The sequence below is a fragment of the Chamaea fasciata genome, unplaced genomic scaffold (assembly GCF_029207755.1).
Source record: "Chamaea fasciata isolate MVZ Bird 193981 ecotype frontalis unplaced genomic scaffold, bChaFas1.0.hap1 SCAF_1, whole genome shotgun sequence".
NCBI classification, from domain to species: Eukaryota; Metazoa; Chordata; class Aves; order Passeriformes; family Sylviidae; genus Chamaea; species Chamaea fasciata.
Window position 1 is genome coordinate 48,011,930 of NW_027094086.1, and position 25,874 is coordinate 48,037,803.

Sequence of the window (25,874 nt, forward strand, 5' to 3'; positions counted from 1 at the left end):
CCCTGGCAAAGCGACGGGGCAAGGTGACACCGAAGGAGCGCCGCGATGTCACCTGCCGTGGGGCGGCCGATGCCGGTAGCACTACCGCGGAGGAGCCGGCGCTGGCGGCGGCGGCTGAGGCACCCCGGACCGCCCCAGGACTGTGTCCCCAGCGGGGCAGGCTGCGACCAAGCCCGGCCCCGGCCCCTCCAAGCCGGCGCCAGGCCCCGGCGGCAGCGGCGGGGGTGGTCCCGGGGCGGCGCTGTAGCGCGGAGCGGGCCGCGGGCAGCGGCAGCGGGAGGCGGGCGCCAGCTCCTCCTTCTCCCTTTCCTCCTCCTCCCTCGGCGCTGGGGTGGGCTTGCCCGCGGCAGCCGGGGTGTGGTGTCCTGCCGTGTCGACCCCCGTGTGCGATGGACTGGCAGGTGCTGACTAGGGAGCTCTCCCTCTACCTGGAGAGCCAGGTCCGCGTGGGGTTCTTCGGCTCCGGCGTCGGCTTGTCCCTGGTACTGGGTTTCGGCGTCGCCTACGCCTGCTACTACCTCAACAGCATCGCCAAGGTGAGCGGGAGGGCGGCGGGGCGGGCGGGCTCCGCAGGTGTCTCGCCGATGGGGACGGTCCCGAAGGTCACCGCGACCCACCGCCCGTAGGCGAGGGGATCGCACCTGGAATGGCTGGGGGGGCAGGGCTCTGCGGCCGCCTTGTCTTCACATCCCTGGTCCGTCCCCTGGAGGTGCCGTCCCGGGGTCCCGGCCGCCCGAAACCCCGCTCGAACCGCACACGGGCCCGGCAGCGCAGCCTCCCCCGCCCGCCGGGGCTGCGTCTTCCGCGGGGACCGCCGGTGACCCCCGGAGGCCGCCGGCCTGCGGTGTGGGAGGGCTCCCCTGGTCGTGCTCCGTCTGGGAGGGGAAAGGGCTCCGGTCTCGGCAGTCCCCGAAATGCAGTTGTACCAGTTGGAGAGCTTGGCCGGGTGCTATGGTTTGGAAAGGGAGGTTAAGAGACTGCCCTCCACAACAAAAACCCGACCTACTTGGTTCACTGGCCGGACAGGTGATAAAGTAGTTTTGCTGCCCTTGTGTCCCTGTCGGTACCATCCTAAGTACCTCTGAAGGCACCATGGCAGCGTTCTGGGGGCTGGAGCACTCTTGGGCATCTCTTCATCAGCAGTAGTTTAACGGATAAATTAGGCAATCGCAAATTACTTGGATACGGTGAGCCTGATGAGATCTGAAGTGGCCCCGTGGTGAGAGCGCCTCGTTGAATGCGTAATCAACTGAAAATACGCATATCAAAAGGTTTTTGACCGTTGAAAACCTGAGTGTTGCCACAGTCCTTCAGAGAACCGCCGAGAACATAGCCTTCCTCTTCATGGAGAAGAGGGTACTTGATTCTGGTCGGAGGAGAAAAACGAAGGGAGGATGTGCCATTACAGCTGTTTATGTAGAACGGTTTTCTTCAAAGCATCTGTTATAGTCCTATTAATGCTTGCATGTTGGGGAGTCATTGTGACAGAGAGGTATAAGAAATATGGTTGCTAAAACCTGAGATGCTTGGTATACTTTTCCATGTTGATTGGTATACAAACGGAAACTGAATGCAAATTGTCTGTATGCAGAGCATTATTAGAGAGGAGGAACCGATGCACTTGTGTACTGTAGAATGAGATGGGAGAAGTCCCTACCAGGTTAAAAAAGGTACTGCGGTCAAAGTGCATGCATGAATTAAATATCATTTTTGTGTGGTCCAAGAAAATGGACATTGTAAAATCTTTCTTGCCTACTAAGAAACAGTGTGAATTTAATTTGACAGTGAAAATACAATGCTGGTAGAAGTAGAGCTATATCAGTATGTTATTAGAAATAGGCAAGAAATCCATTATGCTTAATGGGTTTCACTTTTCTCTTGGGCATTTTGGCATTTTGTTTGGTTTTCATTTACTTATCTCTGTATCATGAAAGGTAAAAGCATTGCAAATAATTATATGAAAGAAATTAGCTCACTGAGAGAGGATTTAAATAAGCTTTATTTCTTTATTTGTTTTTTAGTTTGTTTTATAAGAATGCCCATGTCTGACTGTAGTCTCTTTTCCTAGAAACCCCAGCTGGTGGCAAGCAATGACCGTTTCTGCCGCTTTCTCGAGGAATATTGCCCTGTTGTGACAGAAACTTACTATCCCACGATTTGGTGCTGGGAAGGTCGGGTACAGACACTCCTGCGCCCCTTTATCACATCTAGACCCCAAGTACAGTACAGGAAGTAAGTGCCTTTATTCTGGAAAGTGATTGATTTGATGTCATACTCACTGTCAAACCCATGAGTTTGTGCCTAGGTTTTTTTTTTTGCTTTATGCCCACCTTTTCAACTTTGTCATAGACTTGGGACTCTCTTTATAATGGGTTCAATATGAAGTAGATTTGAAAAGTCAGTGTTCCCAAATGGCCCTATTTTAGCTCAGAGAGTTTTGTACCAGTGAAATACAGGTGACAGTATAGGAACTGATGTGGTTATATGTTTACAGGATTACGCAGTGGATGAGGTCATAAAAAACCTCTGGAGGTCACCTAGTCCATCTCCTCTGCTCAAGCAGGGTCACCCAGAGCCAGTTGCCCCAGATCATGTCAAAATAGCTTTTGGATTTCCATAAAGATGGTGACTGCACAATACCCCGGGGCAAATTGTGCCAATGCTTGGTCACTCTCACATTGAAAGTGTGTTTCCTGGTATTCAGAGGGAACCTCCCATGTTTCAGGTTGGGCCCGTTGCCTCTTGTTGTGACAATGGGCAGCACTGAAAGGGGCCTGGCTCCATCCTCTTTGTACCCTCCCTTCAGGTATGTAAGCACATTGCTAAGTTCTCCCTGAGCCTTCTCTTCTTCAGGCTGAGCAGTCCCAGCCTTCCCAACCTTTCCTCACAGGAGATAGGCTCCAGTTTGTTCATCATCTTTGCAGCCCTTTGCTAGATTCTCTCCAGTATGTCCATGTCTGCCTTGGACTGGGGAGCCCAGAGCTGGACTCAGCACTCCAGGTGTGGCCTCACCAGTGCTCCATAGTGGGGAGGATCATCTCCCTCAATCTGCTGGCTGTGCTCCTCCTAAGCCTTCACAGTCTCTGGATTTTTGGCCATTTTTCCTGTAAGGGCGTATAACTGGCTCGTGTTCATGGTGTCCACCAGGAGGACCCTCGGGTCCTTTTCTGCCAAGCTGTCTTCCAGATGGGCAGCCTCTACTGGTGCATGGTGTTGTTCCTTCCCAGGCACAGGACTTTGCACTTCCCCTCGTTGAACTTCATGAAGTTCCTGTCAACCCACTTCTACAGCCTGTTGAGGCCCCTCTGTATGGCAGCACATTTACTTGGCTTATCAAATATTCTGGTGTTTGAGTAGTTTACATAGTTGTGCAAAGGTCAGGCAGTCACTGTATCTGTCCATTAAACCAATGTGTTGTACCTTAATCATGGCACGGCCACATTCAGCCCTGTTTTGAATAAACAGAACTTCTGGGATTTTCAGAGTAACTTTTACCTGTGGAGTTTATGTTGTGTTCTTTCATGCCTAAATTCTAAGAGGGAAAAAATCCCTTATATTTATTTTTTGTCCTCAGCTGATCTCTTTCACACAGAAATGAGACTTAGTCTGGCAAATGAGGCATTTGGCACAAGACCTAAGGAGAAGGACTTTTATGCGCCGGAACCTGGATGCAACACAAGTTGTTTCAGCTCTGCTTGCACGGTAGAATAGATTTAGCATTTAGCAGCTTCCCTTAGTTTTAGTAACTAGGAAACATTTCAGTGGTATGGCCATGTCCACTTTTTTTAGTCCTTCTTGTACACTTTTATTTCAAGGGTTTTGAGAGAAAAAACATAGTTCCATGGGGCAGTGCTTATTTTGCACCATTTTAGATTGTGTTGGCAGTACTCACTAGCATTGCATCTACTTCCCATTACTGAAAAAGGGCAAAGCTGAGCTAATGAGTCTGACAAGGCTGGTCACCTTTAAAATCTGCAGTAGTCACTACCAAGAATTTCAAAAGAAAAATCAAAATGCACGGTAGGCTTACATTTCGGTAGTTTCCACACCAACTCCCTTGAACCAATCAAATATGTATATACTAGCTTTTATCTACATGTTTGGCTATCTCGTCTCCATTTGGGTAACTACTTTTCTAAATTATGAAAGTAAAGTAGCACTTTAACTGTTCAAATTTCCAGGAAGTGGGAAGATTTGTATGTTTCTAAAAAAAAGAACGAAACTTTTTGGTCACTGTTTAATGCATGCATAGCTTCTGGAGATATTACAATATTTGTTGCATTATTAAGACGTATGCTATAAGAGTGCCTTCTAGCACTGTTTTGATATGGGGTGAAAGATGCAGTAGTGTGTGTCTGTGTTCTGCATGTTTAAAACATAACAATCCATTATACACTCTGCTTCTTTGGATGAAGAGGAAAATAAATGCAATAAATGTTTATCACATTACCCAGCATGCTATCAAAAGATTCTCAGATGATTCAAAGGAAATCTGCAGTACACAAAAATGCCTGTATCAAACACAAAGCAGTGCCAAAAATCACATTAGTTACAAGCTTCCAGTACATCAGCAGCAATTTATGAAAGGGCATGTCTTCATTTACTGTCTTCATTTACTGAACAGCAATTACTCTGCAAATTGACTGTTCTAACTCTTGTCAGCTGTAGGTGTAACTCTTTCTGAATGCAGACATGCCTAGTCAGGTGGCACTTTGAGGATTAAGACATAATGAAAAATGCAGAATTCATACCTGGTAATTTGTAAACTGCAAGTGTGTATGTATTTTTCAATCTAATCGATACTATCTTAAAATGTACCTTTCAGTGAGCTCATTAAAACAGCAGATGGAGGACAGATTTCGTTGGATTGGTTTGATAATAATGACAGCTCATATTACCCGGATGCCAGCACAAGACCCACTGTCCTGTTGTTGCCTGGCCTGACAGGAACAAGCAAGGAATCCTACATTCTTCATATGATCCATCAAAGTGAAACACTGGGATACAGGTACTGTTGTTTTTCATTGCTGTTCCTTTGGCTGCTTCTGGTAGAATCCAATATCAGTATGTATGTGTATCAGATGCTTTCCTGAGGCAAATGAGATCTGAATACAGTAGTTTATGTAAGAAAGTGTTATTAGTAATAATAATCACAGTGGAATTATATAACAGGCAGTACATTTGGAAGGGCTGTTTTAATATCTACAGATGTGCCCCAGAGATTGCAATGGAAGCCAGCTGAGGCTGCATAGGGCTTTGCTGCTGCTTCTTAAGTTATTATAATATATTAGGTATTAACCATTACACTTTCTAGAAAGGGTTTGTATTCAGCTCCAGAGCTTGTGTCTGGATGGGTTGCTGGCAGTAGGCCTTGGAGGAGTTCAGCTTCTGAATGCCAAAACTGCTTGATTCAGCAGCCTCAAATTCCTGGGTGCAGAAAGGAGAGCTAGCCTACTGCTACTGATGGTGTTTGAGGGGGTCTGTCACCTCTTCATTGTCACTGTGTAATTTAGTTTCATTCTGGAGGCTTCTGGTCAGAGTTGGGTAACGTAAGTGGATTAGTAGATGAGTAGACTCGTTTATGTAACCATATTGCTGCTGCTGCGCTTTAAAATAAGTTGTCATTGCTCCAGGATCTGTATTTGGAATATTAGATTTTGTCTTTGCAGACTGGCTTCTGGTGCTGACTCCAGTAAGTTCTTCAAATATGTATATATTAGTTTTTATCTACATTTGGCTCTTTCTTAATTATATATATAAAATATATATCTTACATAGTAACAACTTGTTACTGTTAGTTTTTAAAGTATTCCTGGAAGTTATATCTGCATTTCAACCCCTAAGGGAAGAAGGTAGAACATTAAAAATAGAGCTTTAGGTCAGATTTTGAGAGAATGCTATAATTTTGTTTTTAAATAGCAACATTTGAGAAAAATAGCAAAATAAGAATTTTTCATGCCTGTAACCCATCTAACTCTGTATATTATTTAATAAATCTATTTCAGTGAGATGGCAGAAGAGTAATAGAAAAATAGTATTTATTGAGAAAGTATGGATTTGTAAATCAGGGTAATACTGCCAGAAGATTCAGAGATTGCCACCAACCGAGACCAAAAACTTCTGCCCTACCAGATTTAAAAAAAAAACAACAAGCAAACAAACAAAAAACATTCCCAAGAACCTGCAACTTAGATCCAGCTGTCATTATCATTTTGACTTGGCTCATTTCTTCCGATTTAATAGAATTATGTAGCTTTGAGGGGTGTCTACACACAGATCTCTGACGTTCTTTTTTCAGAGCACAGCTTTAGGCTGGGCCCTGCACTGGCAGAGCTCATGGCAGAGTGCAGGCAGGACATGTCTGGACCACCTTCAGCTAAACCTTGGGGTTCTCACCCTGCGATCTGACCTTGACAGATCACAGCTCTGACAGTCCCACTGACCTCACTGAACTCCATTTTAGCAGAAAGCTTGTTCTACCAAAGGTCAGCCTCTAGGATCTGTAGGTCTGTAAATATTTGTGTGCTGAACTTATTCATAGAAGTGGCTCATTTTTTTTAATGCATTTTCATTTTTTTGTGTGCTTATCTCTTTTGGTGAAATTAACAACGTGCACAATTGAATTTACTGTCTCAATTTTTAGATGTGTGGTTTTTAACAATCGGGGAATTGCTGGCGAGGAGCTTTTGGTAAGGATGACTTCTATGATAAATATCTCTCATTTATAAGTGGTAATTATGAAATCATTTGTGCCTATTTGTACAGTTGGATTTAAATGAGACAAAGTCAGAGCATGGGTTGTAAATGCAGAGAACTCAGCCATCTGGTAGATCTATCATGTGCAAATAATAATTTTTTTTTATTTTGAAACCCTAAAGGGTCAACTCACAACTTTTTTCTGAACATTTCACTTTAGGAAATTATTCAGTTATTAATATCTGTAACATTACAATGAACAATCCTTACATTTTCTTTCCAAAAATAGTGCAGTAATTAAAATGTGCGCCTCTCTGCTCAATCATTGCGATTTTCTCCCATTGATTTAACATACGTATCTAAATATGTAATTTCTTTCCCAGTTTAAAATATATTTTTGATATGGTTAAAAAGGTGTGCCATTAAAATTGATCCATACTACTTGTTAGTGAATTAATGAACTAGCTTTATATGGATATCTGTATCCTGAAAGTTAAATGTTTACTCATATTTTTCTCTGCAACCATAACACAAACTCAGCTACAGAGGACATTTTTTTGGGACAAACATATCATATTTGCTTAAGAATAACTGGCCATTCCTCAGGTTAAAAAATCTCAAAGCTAAACGTTTTCTGCAGCTAGGGACAAGCCATGATGAAATATTGCTGAATAAGCTTTGTTTTTTCATATGCCTTCTGTTGACAGTTCTGCAGCTGGAATGAATGTGCATAATACTCGGTATTGTTTTGCATTTTTTTAATCCCCTGGTTTCAAACTTTAAAAAGCTCAGAATGTTTTCCCATAATCAGATAAAGCATTTCAATGCAAATATTGCCATGTTAAGAGTAGTTTTCTGCATACTTCTGGAGATGGATCTACAAAGCAGTTTTGTGACACACAAAGTCCTTATTGATGAATTTCTGAATCATTTAGAGAAAAGATCCCTTGTTCAGATACATTGTGTGTATTTTACTGTAATCGGATTTACATCTTTAAGATTTATAAGTTCTTGTGGTGCAGCAAACCAGCTGAAATTATCACATTTTCTGCAAAGAGGTTTCAACATTTTCGTATAAAATCCCTACTTAATGAGTCTGAAGCAGAGTTAAACACCACAGTACAAATTAGTTATGTAAGCAGTTCTTTTGCTAGTCACTTTAAAGATAGATTCAAATTTACAACAAGTAATAGTTATTTAAAGAATACTGTTCTCATTGATTATTGAAAGCTATTGTGAATTATTGCTCCAGAATAACCAAGTATTATATTGACCTCAGCCACTGTAAGCTAAGATGGTGTTTGAAAATATCTTCATACAAAGCATAGATGGCTAAACATTAAACTGTCTGAAATTAACTGAATTTAAAATGGAAGATAGATGTCTAGTTTTATAAACTTTAATCAAATACACTTTCACTTAGAATGCATTAGATCCTAGTTACCAAAAATAATTTATTTTTCCTTGTAAAGTTGACAATTTAATTAAAATAAAACACATTCACACCGATTATAATTAATATGATGTGAAACAATGCAGAGTGATTCATGTGGATGAGAAATGGAAATGCAACATAAATGGAAATTAAAAATGTCTTCAGGTTTAATTATCTAGATTTAGCTTTTCTTTCCATTTCTAAATCTTTGACGTCAACATTTCAATATTCTTGTTAAATGTGTTTTAAGTGATTAGTTTAATGTTGTTTAAATCACCCACAAATCGCCAGGCAGTTTAACTGAAAGCAATTTAAAAAGAAACACCCTTGAAATCCATCGTTGCTTCAGGCAACAGAAAAGTTTCATTAACTCATAGTTATGTATTTTTATATTTAGTTTCAATATTTCGCTGAATTTTGGCAGTTCAGTCCTATAGCTTAGTCCAGGTCACGAGCATGTTAGGAGCAACTCTAAAGTTAAACTTTAAAGTTAAAAACTTTAGAGTTTAGAGCAACTCTAAAGTTAAAAACTTTATTTCTCTGTAGGTGAGATATGGACAAGAGCATTAGAAAAAAACTTATGTTACTGTGGTTCCTATGGTGCCTAAATGGTGTTGTCTCCCTCATACTGCTCCAGATAGTCCCTCAGGTTGGACTATGTGGCCTGTTCTGGGTGTCTGTGCAGGGGAGGCTCAAAAGTTGTGCTTATCCTTCAACAGCAGAGAAGTTAACCAAATCTTACCCAAGGGGTTACCCAATCTGATGCCAGGAGAAGTCATTCCAAGTCTCGATTCAGGATTTAAAGAGACACCAATGATGGATAAGGAATGGATAATATATGTTTCACTGCTTTCGATAATAGAATACTTTATTAAATTAGGTAAACCACCCTGGGGAATTTATTTATCTGTTTATTTGGTTGTGTTCTATGTAGAATCTAAATACAGGTTAGTTTTCAAATGCTGACAGAACTTGAAATCTAATGCTTTGTTTTGCATTTGAATGTAGGTGAATATAGTAAAATTGTTGTTATAACTTCCTTTTCTGCAAACCATGGCCTTTATATTGTTTCCATTTCCTTGGAGGATTTTAAAAATATTAGTATCTATCTAGTTCTGATCTAGTTCTGTCTAGTTTAGCATGTTGTTCTCTGTTCAGATTTTGTCTAATGACCTGGAGGTTGCAGATACTGAACATACCTGTCACCTCTTTTATTTTGTAATGATAACAAATTTAACTCCTTCCTTCACCTCCTTGTGAAACGCTCTGGATTTATATTTGCCATTTAGTGAAACTTCACAATAAATGCTAAATTTATCATCTTATATAATGATCCACTGTTCAGTTTGCTTTGTCCTTAAAGGGTAATACAAAAGCTTATGATGGCATTTTTTCCCTCTTGACTCCTTACAGACACCAAGGACTTACTGTGCAGCTAACACAGAGGATTTAGAGGCTGTTATTCATCATGTGCACAGCTTGCACCCCTCAGCTCCATTCATGGCAGCAGGTGTTTCCATGGGAGGGTAAGGTTGTGTAACACAAGTCTCAGCTTAACTGTGATCATAAGACTGGTGTGGCCTGATTGTAAATTATTACTCTGGAATACTTGCATTACTTACTGAACTGCAAGCAAGTTGGGTTTCTCTCCAACAGTTAATATGCAGAAGGCTTTTAGAAACTTCATATCTTTGAGGCTTTTACCTCTGTGTCAGAGATGGTTGAAATTGGTTAAATTTAAAAATTGGGGGGAGGGGGTTGGAGAAAGGAACAGTGACAGGCAGATTGACAGCCAAACAGGTAGGCAATACAGTCTTTGTTAACTATGGAGGCTGTCTTTGGAACAGAGGGATATAAAATAGGATCTTGAGCTAATACACCATGTTCCATAGCAGCCTCTGCCAGGAAGATTTGTCTTCACTCTGTTTGTGTTCTGCAGTGTGTGGGTAGGTTAGGCTGGAAGAGGTGTGGATATCTGCTCTGTTTGGCTCAGAAGCAAGAAGTAGTATTGTTGTTCAAACCGGTATGGATTGGTAGAGCATGTGGTATTAAGACTTGCTGTGTCCTGGCTCCTCTCCAAGAAAGCACAGTGAGAACAGACAATGATAGCACAGTTTCTTAGGGAAAAAAAAAATCACTGCTAGAAGCTAGCAGAAATATTCCAGCAGCCTCCTCATCTGCTACAATTATTATTTAACAATAACCATAGCAGATAAGAATTTTCCTTAGGAATACTGCAGACACAGTCGTAACTTCTTGACATTTCCCTTTTCTCTGATAAATTTTGTGGGGGATGGGCAGATACAGCCCATATATATTGATATTGATATTAATATATATTACTATATATTGACATTAATCTATCAATGACTTTTAGGAGCTTTGAGATAAATACATGTTTGTTCCATACAGGTATTCTCTGCTTTTTTGCAAATCTTTAGTCACTAGGTTCCTTATTCTGTTGAATAATGGTCCCAGGAGGGGAAAAGGCTGGTCAGCCTAATTTCAGTTCTTTGGAAAGATCCTCTGGGAGCTACTTCCAGGCATATGGGGAATAGTGGTGACTGTTCTCATCAAAACATGCCCAGGTGATCCGATTACATTCTATGAAGAGATGACTGGCTTCACTGATGAGGGGAAAGAAGAGAATGTTGTATATTCTAAGGTTGTTTTTTTCTGAGTCTTCTTTCTGTACCAAAAGACTTACAGAAGCCTTTCTTGCTGCAGAAACCTTTCTCCTGTTGTCTTCCACATCCCTTGCTTGTTCCAACTCCAGCTGAACTTCAGTTTTCCTAACTGCATCCCTGCATGCTTGGGCAATGACTGTTTCTCCCAGGCAGACCCGCCCCTCTTCTACCTTGAAATTGGTCAGAAGGGTTTTTTTCCTCCATGTGATCTTCTGCCACTTGCTCAGCATCCTGCATATCAGAATGTATCACACTTTCGCTTTATGTTTGCTTATCCTTTAAGTCCCCTTTGCTTATCAGGGCCATCTAATGTGAGATCTTGCCAATCAGATCAAGCCAACTCTCTCCAGTATTGTAATTCTGCTGCTTACCTTACCCACTTGCTTTTCATCTTAAAAATCCACCATCAAATAATCTCAGTGGCCAAAACTGTTCTGTATCTTCTCTACCTGACCAGTTCTTCCTTACATTTGAATAGCAGATCCATAGAATATTTTTCCTATTTAGATCCTTGATTTTATATCAAAATATTGACCTCAATACTCTCCAGAAATCTGGCCTGCTTGTGCCTTGCTGTGGCAGTTGATGCTGGGATGGCTACAGTTCCCTGATATCAAAATATTGACCTCAATACTCTCCAGAAATCTGGCCTGCTTGTGCCTTGCTGTGGCAGTTGATGCTGGGATGGCTACAGTTCCCTGTGCCTGGCAGTTATGAAGGGCTGAAGATGTGGTAGAAGCTGGCAGTTCTGTGACTGGTACAAAAGGCCACATCAGCCCTTAGTGTCATTTCTGTCTTTGGCTTAACCTACTTACGGTATCCAAAATACTGGCAAAGTCTGTTACAATGGCACAGGGAATGTGTGTTGTGTACCTGGCTTACATGTCACCAGCACCAATGGGCAATTTTAGGCAAGGTGTTCCACCTTCCCCCTCCAATATGTTTTTAAAATCCTGAACCAAAACCAGAAAACATATGTTTAATTGTACAGAACACTGCAATAGTCTCTAATCATCTACATGAGAACTGTTTCCATGCTTCAAAATTAATTGGAGCATTGCATGTTTAAAATTAAGCAGGAGCAAAAATCTCACCAGGGACATACTGCAAAACTCATCCACTTGTCTTAATCTTACAGAAGTTTTTTATCATCTATTGCTTTCCAGAATTTTCTCAATAGTCAGATAATCTATATAAGACAGATTTTCCCCAGTTAAGAATTAAAATAGATATTCACTTCACAGACATATATAAATGTAAGTGAAAGACCACCTGTTCCACTACCTTCAGTAGGTATTATTGTGGACAGGGACTTTATTTTGTAACACAAAGATTCCTAAGCCTTCTCTCTACCACATATACTATGTGAATTCCATTAGAAAAGTGCTTCTTCTGCTACTGCAACTCCTGTTTTGGTTGGTTTATTGGACTGCTGTCCTAAGATGTGGTAGATAGTGCAGAGGGATAAAGTCTCTGTGATAGAAGGCTGGTTCATAATGTCTTTGCCAAAGGTTACTGTCTCCTGAAGTACAGTAGATGATCCAAGGTACAGAATGTGGCATTTCAGGGAGCTATCTTAATGTTACTAATTAACTGTAGTGGTTTGTGTTGAAGACTTGGTATTAAAATGCTTCTTGAAAACTTTATGGTCTCAGGCAGTAAAGTAAGACTTAGAGCTTTTCCGTCAGTATTTTTATTTTATTCTCTTCCTGCTGTTTTATTTTTTCTACATTTGAAGGGTAGATACTTGTGAACTCCCCAAATTTTCTACTCAAGTGTACATTAGCAGTAGAGACTGTAAGTTGCAATTGGTCAGAAAGAGAAGACCTGAGCTATTTGGGTCATAATTTTGTTTCTCTAGTTTTATTCATTATCCAAGACTTCATTCTTCACATACTTTGTGTTAAAGAAGGGCTATGTTCTTCCATATGTGTGAGGTGAGGTAATGGCACTACCTTAATCTCAAAAGACTTCTTCATAGTGAGGCAGGTGTACCAGGGGCAGGTTGCATTTGTCAGGCACACTGATCAGATTTATCACATCAGGAAGACCAAGAGCTTCTGAGATGGTAAAAGTTACTAACATTTGGGAATACTTGTTCCATGAGTAAGAATCATTTGACTTTCCCTCCCCTCCTTTTAGTGATTTAAGTTAGACTAGTACATCTCTATTTCTAAATGCACTCCTACTCACACCCTACACAGTGCACCCTGTTCCTCTCTGATAGTAGAGAAAGTAAACTTCATGAGTCATATGTTGATTATGTGACTACCTTCTAGGTGTACTAGGCACAACTGTAGGACTCACAGGAGAAACTATTGAAAAACAGACAAAAACATGGCTGACTGTTACATTTCCTCTAAATTGAAGCAAACAGTTTGATAGTATGTATGTTTCTGTTTTTCATTTGTAGCATGCTTCTTTTAAATTACCTGGGCAAAACTGGCAGAGACACTCCTTTAATGGCAGCTGCAATTTTCTCTGCGGGTTGGAATGTTTTTGAATCTGTAGAATCTCTGGAGAAGCCACTAAACTGGCTTCTTTTCAACTATTACTTGACCACTTGTCTACAATCCTCTATCAGCAGGTGAGTTGCCTTCTAAACTATGTAGCAAGGTGGAAGGATTTTAACATGAGATCGACAGCAGGTATAAAAATATTGGCAAAATTAATGCTGTAACAACTCTAGTTATTCTTTGTGCATTATTTGGTACATTTTGAAATCAAAAGGATATTTTCAAGAAAGTTTGTCATCAATGTGACTAAATTTATATGCTGCTCAAGGGACTCACAACAAGCCCAATGTCCTTGTGTATCTATGGATGAAGTAAATGGACTTTGAAAATTTTTAGACTTCCACATATTGACTTTGAGTAGATTTGCATATGTAATAATTATTTTAAGTTGGTGTTGACTGCAAAAGCACAGAAAGGCCTAGTTCATCATTGGCTTTATAAAATCAGGGTGTATTTTGTATTCCCAAATATTAAGTTCTCTTATCTTTGGCATCTTTCTCATGGTTTATGCAGATTTTTACCATATTGCTGGATGTACCTACATATGGATGAACAATTATTCTGCTCCTAGATTCCAGACAGTTTTTTAATATGACAGAAAATTAAAAACAATCATGTTAGACACTTACTTCTATAAATGTATCTGTAAAGCAGAGAACTTCTACATTTGTTTACATAAAAAAGAAACCCTCCAGTTTTTCTATCCTTCTTTTTAGGCATCGACAAATGTTGGAGAAATTATTTGATATGGATCTTGTGATGAAGGTACGTGAAAATGTTACTTCTGCTTGAGCTGGGTGCTGTTTTCCAAATGCTGACATAGTTCCCTATTTGAATTCTGTACTTCAGGCTAGAACTGTTAGAGAATTTGATAAGCAATTCACTTCAGTCATGTTTGGCTACCGTTCGATTGATGATTACTATGAAGATGCTAGCCCATGTGGCAAGCTGAAGTCAGTAGGAATTCCAGTGTTATGTCTAAACTCTGTGGATGATGTTTTCTCACCAGCTCATGGTAAGTTTAAGCTTTTTAAAACATATTTATCTGTATATGCAGTCATTAAGACAAACTACATAGGTTTGAGAATAAACTCAGACCTATGTGTAGACGTGTACTTAAATGTTACTTGCACATAGGATCAAAACTTCCACAGAGGGCTCAGTCTTGCAGTTAAATTTAAACACATATAAAACAGGTGATGATGGAGAGACTTGATTATTACAGAATGCAGAAATATATGGGGTGACCTCATTAGGCATTAGTGAAGTCTTTATAGTCAAAAGAAAGAAATAGGCACATTTGGGGTGTGAATTATCTCAATGTAAGGAAGGTACAAGATGTAATGCCCTCCCAGAAGCACCTGTTTCTGTTCACCAAGTATGAAGAGAACCCATAAAAAAGGGGCTTGGATTCTGATGTCTGGATGTAGACATTCAGAATTCAAAGTGGAAACAGGTGGTTTTTAAATTGTCATTCTTTAAGTTCCTACAAAGAATGTCTGGGAGTTGCTTATGTTTGAGATGACATGAAATCCTCATCTGCTGATCTCAGTGTCACCTCCAGTACCTGTAAATTAAAAGTAAAAAAACCCAACTAAGTTAGATTAGTTACATCTAATCATGTAGGCCAAAATCTAGGGTAAGGGAAGAAAGACACAGAAGATGAGCTCCTAGAAAGAGGCATGTTGAAATTAATAAGAAGCATCAATATCAGCTAAATATCAGGCTGAAAACTCCATTTTCCATTTCCCATTTCATGCCAAACACATGATCATTATGAACATTTTGCTTTTCCTCTAAAGATCAAAACCCTGTTGCTAACTATTCTGAAAGTATATGCTTGTTCGTGTGGTCTGTGTATTGGTTATAGCTTCTGAGAAGAGAAGGTGAACAAAAGCTAATGTAGAGGAAAACCACTAAAATGAACGGCTGGTTGAGCCAACTGTCATCAGCAATGGGCACCTGGCACCTTTAAAAATGTAGTTTATACAACTGATTTATTTCAGGGAAGTCTTCTTCTGCCACCACAAGTGAAGTGAGCTTCTTGCAGAATGAGTCATGAAACCAAAGTGAACAGGCAAACAGATCAGAACAACAAGCAGAAATTAAAGAATTGGAAGAGAGTCTGTCTGTACTGTTTATCTGTGTGCAGATGTACAACACATACAGAAACATGCACACATATTACTATTTATAGTTCAAAGACCAGTTAGAGACAAATGTGACATGAAAAGGGCCACTCCAGTACAGTGCACTGGAAAAAGTCTGATTTCTTCTTCTCTAGAACAAAAAGCATCCATGCTTTGCACGAACAATGTAAAGAGGTGACAGACACCAAATATGAGGGGAAAAAATGGTGACTCTACATTAGCCAAATTACCTATCCCTTACATTGGCCAAGACAGAGGCTTAAAAAAAAATAAGTTCTGAGTAAACATAGCAATATTGTAGTAGACAAATTGGCAGGTCAAAGGCTTTCTGAAACAGAGTTAGTTCTTTTGTATTTATTAGCCTCTGTGGGATTTTTTTCCCTTGAAATCAGAGAGTTGTTTGTTCTCTTATAAGCTTATAATGGTCTGAAAATGAGAATGGATGGGCTGTGACCCTAAAATCTATGTCCAAGTATAAAATCTGGCTAGTAATTCTGAAGATAATTTTTATGAGTCTTTGGACCCTGGAGATGACTTTCCCCATAGTACTCTAGGGAGGTCATCTGCTGTGTCATGTTTCTTTCACAGAGTATCTGAGAGAGGGAACAATGGCTTCGCCTCTTTGTTTAGCACTAGCTTAATTTGTGGTTTCTGTCTAAAGTTAAGTAATAACTGTGGTAGGGTCTACCTATTTTGCATAGTGACCACAGTCAGTGTGCCTCAGTCCCTGAAAGATTTGTTAGCCTTTCCCAGCCCATTATGACTGGGACTGGGACATTTGTTGCTTAGATGAAAGTTAGTGCAGATACTCCATCCTCTTTTTACCTCTAGCTCTCAAGAGACAGCTATTTATCTGACCCTATGACATTCAATCTGAACAAAAGAAAACACTTTTTTTACTGTGAGAGTGGTCAAATGCTGGCATAGTTTGTGTGGTCTTCATCTATTGAAATACTCACAACCTTACTGGACAGAGCCGTGGAAAACCTGCTGTTGGTAACCCTGCTTCAGCAGGGGGTTGGACTAGATGATCTCAAGAGGTCTCACACAGCCCCAGCAGTTCCGTGATGCATAGTTTGAGTACTCAAAGTTTGAGTCCCCTAGAGTACAGCTGTAGTAGATCTCTCAATCCTTGAACCTGTTTTGTAAAAGTAACACAAGTCTTGGTGAACAGTGGGGGGGGGGGGGGTGGTTGTGTAAAATTAGGTATCTAAACTATTGTGAGCATGCCTCAGAAGTCTTGAAGTGTAGAGGGGTGTGAGGTAGAACACCAGTGCTTCCGAAACAAGAAGTGCTAAGAGTCTATTGTAATGACTGTCCATCTTCTCTTAAAACTCTGACTGTAACCAGCCTTTCTCCATAAAGATATTTGGGTGGTTAGGCATTCATTTATTCCTTGCTCACAGAGTTAATGCTGTTAGCTGTAAACTCTTGTACTTTTGCAGACAAGTTTACCTCAGAAAGGGCCACCAGGACAATGCTGATTTCCAGCTAATAGCACAACTCTTTTGTATCTGTCTATCCTTAGCTCCTTTCCCATTTGTGCTGTGCACCCTCAGTGGGAATTGTTGTGCTGGCAGGAAACACAGAGCACCCTGATTAGCAGCCTGGGATTAATGTCTGCTGCCATTAGTTACTGGAGTTCATTCATCTTGACATCTTTACATCTTCTGTGAGCTGTTTTATGTTAGCAAATATAAAGGGCTGGTCCTACTCTTGGAGGTGACTTTATTCTGGCAACTGGCTTTTTTTTTCTTACTTAAAAGCTTCTATGTGTGGACACATAGAAGCCTGTGGTACTACAGGCAGTTTCCACTCATAACTGTATCATGGATTCAAAGCCACAAAATTCATACTCATCCAAACCCCAGCCTTTTATTGACTTTGGAGACTGGTTATTTCATGCCTCATCTCTCTCAGTAATACCTACCAGCTTTTAAGCTACCTTCCAATTCTGTTGTAGGTAGCTGTAGTTTCCAAGAGCTGGGAAACCGGCCTAGAAAACTCATCAGGGAGAAAGCTGGGCCAGAATTCCTTTGTGTTTAGTTTCCATAAAGCCAGGGACATCTATCTTCCAGTAACAGAGCTTGAGGGGTACAAAACGAAGTCTGCTTTGTCACTACATAATGTAGACCTAAAGAGACACTTCCCTGCCCTTAAAAAGTGCAGATGCTGCCTTGTTAGTACCTGATCATTTCTTCTGTGCTTTTTGGTACGCTTTGTACTTCCTAGCAGTTATTTTTAAATATATTGTGAAAATATGCCATTTGATCTCAATCCAGTATTATGAAGAAGCAATCAATTTGTAGTCCTTCCTTAATGTTGCTGTTTAAAGTTCACAGAGCTTGGCAGCTGATGTATCTGTAGTTTAATTCTGGAATGCAATTCTTATATTGCATAATACTGACTAATGAAAACAAATGATTTCTTCACTGCATGACACTTCTCTCACCATAACTAATTTAAACAAGCCACTGCTGCAGGAAATACGTAATAAAGCCAAGTCAAACCCTTGGATTTTGTAAATGTGAAAAATAAATCAGGAAGATGGAGTGATAGCATTCATTATCACTGTCACCTTTAACTTTTCATCTGACGTGGCATGTTTCTCTAAAGAGACTTTAAGCAGTGTATTAGGCATCTGACTTAAATTTCACTATACTAATGCTTAGCTAATTGCTGCTGATGAGCATTATGCCCAAGCTGGAAGCCTGCCCTTGGAGCTAGGTACCATGCCAGCTCCTTCCTGATCCACAAATAAGTGCATGTCTGAAGCACAGTTATATATTTTATTGAACTCTCTGAAGCTTTTGTGTCCCCCTGAATTCAAACTTGGAATAATTGCTCTTAGATGTTACTTTTCATCCTGTTATGTGAAAGAGCACAGTTGAATGAAGTTGTCAGTAGAGACCAAATGGCCAAGGAATGGCCAGACAGATAATAGTTAGGTTAAAAGTTTAAGGAACAGAGAGAAATCAAGCAAAAAATGGAATGTCTGACAGCAGTGACTTATATGTTTTTTCTTTTGTTCATTAAGAAAATAATAACTTCCTTTTGGCAAAAAATGTACAATGAATGGGTTTTGAATGACGTAATTCTGCATACAAGTATTTACACTGTGGTTCTGCGATCACAAATCACAGGTCTGTGTTTGCTGGATCAAACAGCATTACAGATTTTGGCCAAAAGGAATTTAAGTACAAGGTTACATGTGGACAAAAATGAACAGTGGTATCTATTGGCATGCCATCCTATCTCCTGGAATGCATACATCCAGTGCTCCATTCATCTGCCCTTTACTTTGCAAAATTGTGGTTTTATTTAAAACCACACTGCATTGTGGTTTTATTTATTGGATGGCTAACAGTCCCTAGGAACAGCCTTGAGGAAAAGTACCACACCACTGCCAAGCATCATTTGCATTTTGGCACTGAAGAGCAACACAATATACTCAATTCTCTTCCAAGAACCTCCACAGCAAGAAACTCTGCTGGGGAGGAGTTACATGGACAAATAGAGGGAATTTCAGGATAGGGAAGATGACATTTATAAAGACCTGCTTGTGGCTTGCACCTTACCAGGCCTGGAAAATAATCAGCATCCTAGTACAGGACTGGTAGGCTTCTAGGAGAGCCACTGTAGCTGTGTGGAGGCAGGCAGCACATGGCATCCACTTCAGTATTGCCAACCAGTTTGGGAATGAATGACCACCAGTAAACTCATTTGGGAGCTAGGATTATACTGGCAACCTCTTAATGACAGGCATGCAGAGGTCATGGTGAGACTGGCCTGCAAGGGCTTCCCCAGCTGGGTTGGCACAGTAGAGGAGACATTTATTAGGATCTCCCTTTTAATCCCCAGTACAGCAGTTTCTTATCAGGAAGGGACATTCTCCCTATACATGGACACTAGTCTGCCACATTGAATGGCTGTCATGTTTTTGGATGTTTTAGCTAGTGAAGAGGTATGTTCAGGCTACTTAGCAGTTGATCCTGAATCCATTAGGACTGATGGAGTTCTCATGCCTACCTCTGATACTTGGAGGTCAAATCTGTCTCTCCTCACATATTCCCTCCCATACCCTTGCACAGAAGCCTGTTTATTAGTCCCCTCACTGACCAGGCAGACAGCTGCAGAATGGGTGTGGAAAGTGATTCACTGGCTGAAGCGGGCATGGGGTTTGGTTCTGATCCCCACTTCTCTTCTGGGATTCTGTTTAACATGGACCACAGGCTACTGGAGGGAAGAAGAGCAGATGGCTTGGTACAGATAAGTGGCAAATTTCTATGCAGTCGGCAGAAGCTGACAGGAATCGCAGCCACTCTCTTTGTACATGGCAATGTGCTCCTCCACAGAATCCAAGAGAGGCAGATCAGAGATTGCTGAGCAGATTAACCCAGGCAAAACTCCAGACAAGCGCGTGCTGAGTCTGAAAATGATGCATGTGTTGGATTGCAAGAAATAACCTATTGTTTTCTGCATCTCATGTTCTCAGCATGTGCTATTCCCCAGTCTAGGCTTTTACATCATTGGCTTTTTAGTCTGGCCTCTCTACTGCTTTAAAAGGCCCAGATCCTGCATACAGTTTTTTCAGTTTTCCAACTGAACAAAGGAATAGCCAAGGACTTCTTGAAGAAACAGGAAGAAGTTTCTTCATCCTAGTAAAGAATCAGAATCTCTTAGTAAATGCTGGAAGCTACAAACTACTTAGATGCCTGGAATTTTGAAAGGAGGGAAAGAATGGAAGAAATGGATAGCACTGAGCAGCAAAGACCCTCACGTATTTGGCAAGAGAGCCCCCCTTGCTCTCTGGAGCTCAGTCCATGCTCCCCCAGGGCACGGTCAGGTACATCATGTTATGGGCAGGGAGCTTGTAACACATCTTGACAACAGACACTAACCCAGCTCTGCAGGCAGTTGGTTTTGCATCCGTGCTGAGGCCCTGGAGTGGAGCAGAGCATGTCGTTCCAGGCACTGCGGGTAGGGACCTCTGAGGCACAGATCGCTCCCCTCGCTCCACAGGTCCAGTGCTTCTGCCCTGATCTATTTTAAGTTGCACAGCTGTTCATTTCAGTCATTGCACTCAAGTTCTCCTGTGACTTACTCTGGATGGGGGTCCTTTTTTGGCTAAGCAAAGGGCTCTTACTCTAGTTGCTGAAAATGAAGGCAAACTGGCATCTCAAGCACACAGCTATGAGTTTGCCAGCATCCAAATGAAAGTAAAGAGCACATCTATGAAGAAGGCAGTAATATGCAGAGAGAGGGACTATTCAAGGATAATGGCCTTTGAGATAGCAAATGTATAAAGGGCTAAAGGAAAAGACTCCTAGAAATAGGAATGAGTGGAAGGTGTCTCTGAAGAAAGTGCAGTCAGAAAGGATGTGAACGACTGAACACCCCCATAATTGAATCTGATTCAAAAATACTTTAAAGTAAATGAGGAAGTAATATAAATCTTGTGAAGGACTTGCTGCTTAGTGTTGTAGTGAAAAGGCATTTTTAGCTGAGCAGTTTATGACTTAAAATCAGCTTTATTTTCTTGTCATAAACTTTTTTAGACACAGTGAAACTGCTGCTACTCCCTTCTTTGGACAAAGCATTCTTCTTTTGCTGCTGCTTTTTTTGTCAATCCTGAAAAATCAAAAATCTGTATGATTTTTATTTTTTTTCCATTTCATAAGGTTTCTTACATGAAAACTGGAACTTTGAAAGGCATTCTTTACTGAAATGTGCTGAGATTTCTGCTCATTCAGATGTCTGTTTAGCATACCTAAACTCCAGAGGAATCTGCTTAAATAACTTAATTTTTATAGATCTATGGTGTTTGCAGTCATGCTATAAAGCTCCACTGCTGTGTCAACCAGTTCAAATAATAACAGTCACCCCACTGCACCAAGTACCCTCTGTAAAGTCATATGCTTTCTCTGGTGTCAGTCTGTGCTAACTGACTTCAATATTCCTTCACAAAGGGAACTGCCCAAGTGGTGACACTGATTAAGCCACACATCTATGTGTGGCAGAGTCAAAAGAGGAGGCACCGAAGCCTTCCTCCTACACATTTCCAGATCAATGCATATCTCAGGTGTCATTCACTGATGGACTTTAGGCTAATTGTCGGCGATTGCTGAAATGGCCAGCTCACTGAAGGCTCCATCTGACTGTGGCTGTGTTCAGATGTTGGCATTAACATGGGGAACAGGATTAGGGTGCTAATCAGATCAGGAAAACTAACCCAGCAAAAGAAAAATCCTTATACTATCCAGTCTAATAATCTACATTTCAAAATAATTTCTAGCAGTCACTGTTCAGTAGAGAAGCACTAATCTCCTGAGGGCACAGAGCAGCTTTCTGTGTCCTTGTACAGTTGTTTGCCCCTTCCTCTTCCTCTGTTTACCTTGTGTCTTAGATTATGGGCTACTCAGGGCAGGACTGTCCCCCAGTGTGTTTGCATGGTGTGCTCTAAACATGCAGGTGTAAACATATGGCAGACCAGATATAATCTTTTATTATAACCAGATGATAATCTTTTATATTAGCTGATGGGATGTCTTACAGACCAAATCTTATCTTACAGACCAACCCTGACATTAAAGATTCTGTGCCTGGAGTCTCATACAATTGCAATTGAGGTCCCAGTTCCTCAGCTTTTCTAAAGCTGAATATTGCAATAACAGTTTAAAATTAGAGGGCTGATTGTCCTTTTACTTACACTATTTATAGCAAATCCTAAGTATGCATTAACATGGGTGCTGTTCCATCAGTGTGAGTGAAAGACAGATTTGACAGAAGCTGAATCTTTTACAGCAGCCAGGAAAAAAAAACAAAAAACAAAAAACAAACAAACAAGAAACCAAACAAACCAAAACCTCAGGGGTAAGGTAAGTTAATAATGAAGAGAAAAATTACTTTTAATACAGCTGTGGTTTCAAACCCTGTAAGACATTTAAGCATATATTAATGTTGTGCCTATTTATTCATACATAATGTGAGAAATGTTTAAGAGAAATTATTCAATGGCTGGCATTTCATAGAAGGTTAAGGACTTAAAACATTTTTCCCACCCTTTTAGCTATACCAGTAGAAACTGCCAAACAAAATGCAAACGTTGCTTTGGTTCTGACTTCGTGCGGAGGCCATATCGGTTTTCTGGAAGGAATATGGCCAAGGAAGTGCACTTACATGGACAGAGTCTTCAAGCAGTTTGTGCAAGCTGTGTTTGAGCATGGAAATAAAATCTTTAGCATGTAGCTTTGGACCACTATCATAGCACAGTGGCACATTCTGACAAGGGCAGTTAAGCTTAGTGCACAAATTTTAACTCCTGTAAGCCAGCAAATGGATAAAGTCCATTACTACATGCAAAAATATTTTTGCCTAAGATTTTGTAGCAAGAAACTAAATATTATGTTGTCACTTTTATATTTATTTTTAATATGCCTTACTAAGAATGACCTTAAATGAAACAGTGTTCTGCATACATCAAATTGCACTTAAGCAAAACTATCAAGTAGAGAGATTATAATTCCTCAGGATTTTAATTTAAACCAGTGTGTATTTAGGAGACTTTATTTAGATGGCTTTTACTATTAGAATGGCGACACTCAAAATAGCGTATATTATCCTATCACATATAGTACCAGTCAGCCCATTCCTTAGAGCACTGATGGTGAAAATCTTAAAATATGAAAACAAAAGGAGGGATCAAATAAAAGTATTGATTCTTCAAATAAGTCCAAATTTCAGCATGTTATTCCATAGCATTAGACTGATACCTGCTTTTGCTGTTCTGCCCTGAGAGTATTCAGATTTAGGGCTGTTTCTTGTTTCTTAAACTATGTCAATGCCATACTTGTCTTACATGGTTATTTTTTAAAGAGCTAATTTATAGTGTTTACATATAACCAAAAGATTCCTTTAAAACAGTACTGTAATAACTTCTGTAATTAAAAGACATTTTGCATTTCAGAGTTTATGTAAAGCTGGGTGTTGTCACTTAAGTAAGTAACACATGCATCATATAACTGATAAACTCGGTGATTGAACCTGCTATGTTTATATTACCTTGCAAGAACATTTCAGTTTTAAAGAATAAATATTAGAGCATCAGGAAATCATTATATAATCTGCTTTAAATTAAAAAAGAAAAACAAATTCAAACCTTTTGTCTCTGCTATTGTTTCATACTATTTCTGAAAAGAATGGAACAAACTGTTTAAAGAAAGTTGGGATGGAGGTCAGAGTCGTGCTTCTGGTTTATTTGATCCTTTGTCACCAGTTTGGCAGTAGGTTGTCAAATCCCTGAAGCCACAACAAACTGACTTCTGCCCTAGTGGCTTACAAGTTGTGAGGGTGGCTGAGGCATCGCTGTTCTCCTGAGCCCTGACAGAGTGACAGCCAGTGTGGGCCTTTGAGGAGAAAGGACTGTTGGACAGCATATATTTTGAAATTCTTGGGAAGCCCTAATTTAGGGCATTCTGAAGTTTAAAGCAGGCCCTTTTGCAGCATCTGTGGAGCTCCCATCTTTTTCTGATCACTGATTTGGGCCCAGCCATGTACAAGAAGTCAGGAAAGATGCCTCTGCATTTTTATTTTTATCTTTTGAGCGGGGTCAGTACAAGAAGAAAATGCAGCTAAAAAAAGCAAGTCGGGTCTTTTGTCTCAAGCAGTACGTGAACACTCCTCTTGCAAGGCATGTTTCCTAGTAACAGCAAAGGAAGAACAAAAATACTTTTTGTCTTTAGGAAAAGAAATTGGGACATGCTATACGAGAGCTGTTTTGTAAGGTAGACGGTTGAATTAAGAAAATTTAAAAGTGCTTTCAAGTTTTGACTTTTCAAACAGGCACTTGTCCAAATAATGAACTCTTATTTTTTCTCTAATAAGAAAAATGAGGAAAGTGACTTGCAAAAGCGAAATGAAATTTTGTGCATGCTACTACAATACAGAAAAATAGCATATTAGTAGGGTGCCTTATTTATTCTTGTATTCATTTCCAGGTTTTATGTTCATGCAAAAACAATGAGCAATAAACAGTATATTTAGTGTTATGTTTGTAAAATTGTTTAGGTACAGTACTGTTCAAAATTCAGCATCAAGTATTAATAAAAATAAAACCAGTTCCATTAAATCACACCTTACCGTTCAAATAAAAGTAATATGATTAATGCCAGAATTTCTGTGTCTCTGCACTGTCTTAATTTAGGTTTGATCCCTATAGAGATCTCCATGAGACATTTATCTTTAAAACTACATCAAGCAAAAATCTGTAAAGCTGGTGTTCCCCTCCCTGCCAGATGTACCATGTCCTTATACCCCATCAGGGAAAAGCACAGTGTGCAAAGTGGTAACAATCAAATTTTAATATGGGTATCTTCAAGCTTTCCCAGTCAGATTTTCTGAAACAAAAAAATGCAGACACCTCAGATCTTACAGGGTACACACAAGCTAGAAACAAATGCCATAAACATTTTGGTACCTCACCCACAGTTTTATAAGTAAGCCAAAGTCCACAATGTGCCCTCTATTCAAAACAGTGTGAATTCACAGGGTCTTTACTTGGCTTTTCACGTGATCTGAGTATCCAGGCATCAACAGGGATATGTAATGCCGAGGGTGGGAGAAAGTTGATAGTTCTCAATGTACTCATTACTGGAAAGATGGAGTAGAACAAAAATGAAATTCCACGCCACAAACACTGCAGACACCTACCTCTTAAAAAAACCTTCCTTCCTAGTTCAGAATCCAAAAGTAGCTAAATTTGGTGGTGTTCTCTAGAGATTATCTAGTTCAACCCTCCTGACCAAGACAGAACATATATACATGCTCCAGAACATCCACCTCTTCTCATTTTTCCCTTGGAGTCAATGCATAGTACAGTTCTTTATCTCTGTGAGGCCTTCAGTCACCCAAGAGCCATTTGTGGCCTCAGCTGTCTGTCTTAGCATCAGATCATAAAAACCAAGACTTCAAGATGTAATTTATTACGTCCACTCCTAAAAAAACCCAAAACAACAACAACAACAACAAAACCCCCACAACAACAACAAAAAAACTTAAAACCCTGAAAATTTCCAGTAGGCATATATGGTTCTTTGAATACAGAGAAACTAATCCATGGTATACATTTCACACTGAACAGAAGAATTAATGCACTTTTTAGAAATCAAGACACATAACAGCTACATTTAAAATACTTAGCAGCATGAGCTGTGGATGACAGTCTACAACTCCACAGGAGTTGGTGTCAGGAAAATGCCAGTAAAGCAGCAGTGACTCCAGGCAGGTCAGCATGGTCCTGTCAGTGTGGCACTGTCACACCAAATTGCTGACTGTTGCAGAGCGCAGTCATCCCAAGGCCTAGACTCACCATTACAGAGATTGGAAAAGGGCT

At 40.2% G+C, this 25,874-nt stretch overlaps 1 protein-coding gene across 2 annotated transcripts; it reads left to right on the plus strand.

Annotated features, from left to right (window-relative positions):
- Window positions 1–304: 304 nt before the first annotated feature.
- On the plus strand, window positions 305–24,650 carry ABHD3 (abhydrolase domain containing 3, phospholipase). Of its 2 annotated transcripts, XM_066182585.1 has the most exons (9): window positions 306–536; window positions 2,069–2,232; window positions 4,826–5,008; window positions 6,644–6,689; window positions 9,545–9,657; window positions 13,232–13,405; window positions 14,051–14,099; window positions 14,184–14,349; window positions 22,554–24,650. In XM_066182585.1, the coding sequence occupies exons 1-9, from the start codon at window positions 390–392 to the stop codon at window positions 22,730–22,732; spliced, it is 1,221 nt and encodes a 406-aa protein (XP_066038682.1). In that variant the 5' UTR covers window positions 306–389; the 3' UTR covers window positions 22,733–24,650. The 2 variants fall into 2 exon arrangements, with proteins under 2 accessions (XP_066038690.1, XP_066038682.1); XM_066182593.1 differs by lacking the exon at window positions 13,232–13,405 and having other exon boundaries at window positions 305–536.
- The last annotated feature ends 1,224 nt before the right edge of the window (window positions 24,651–25,874 follow it).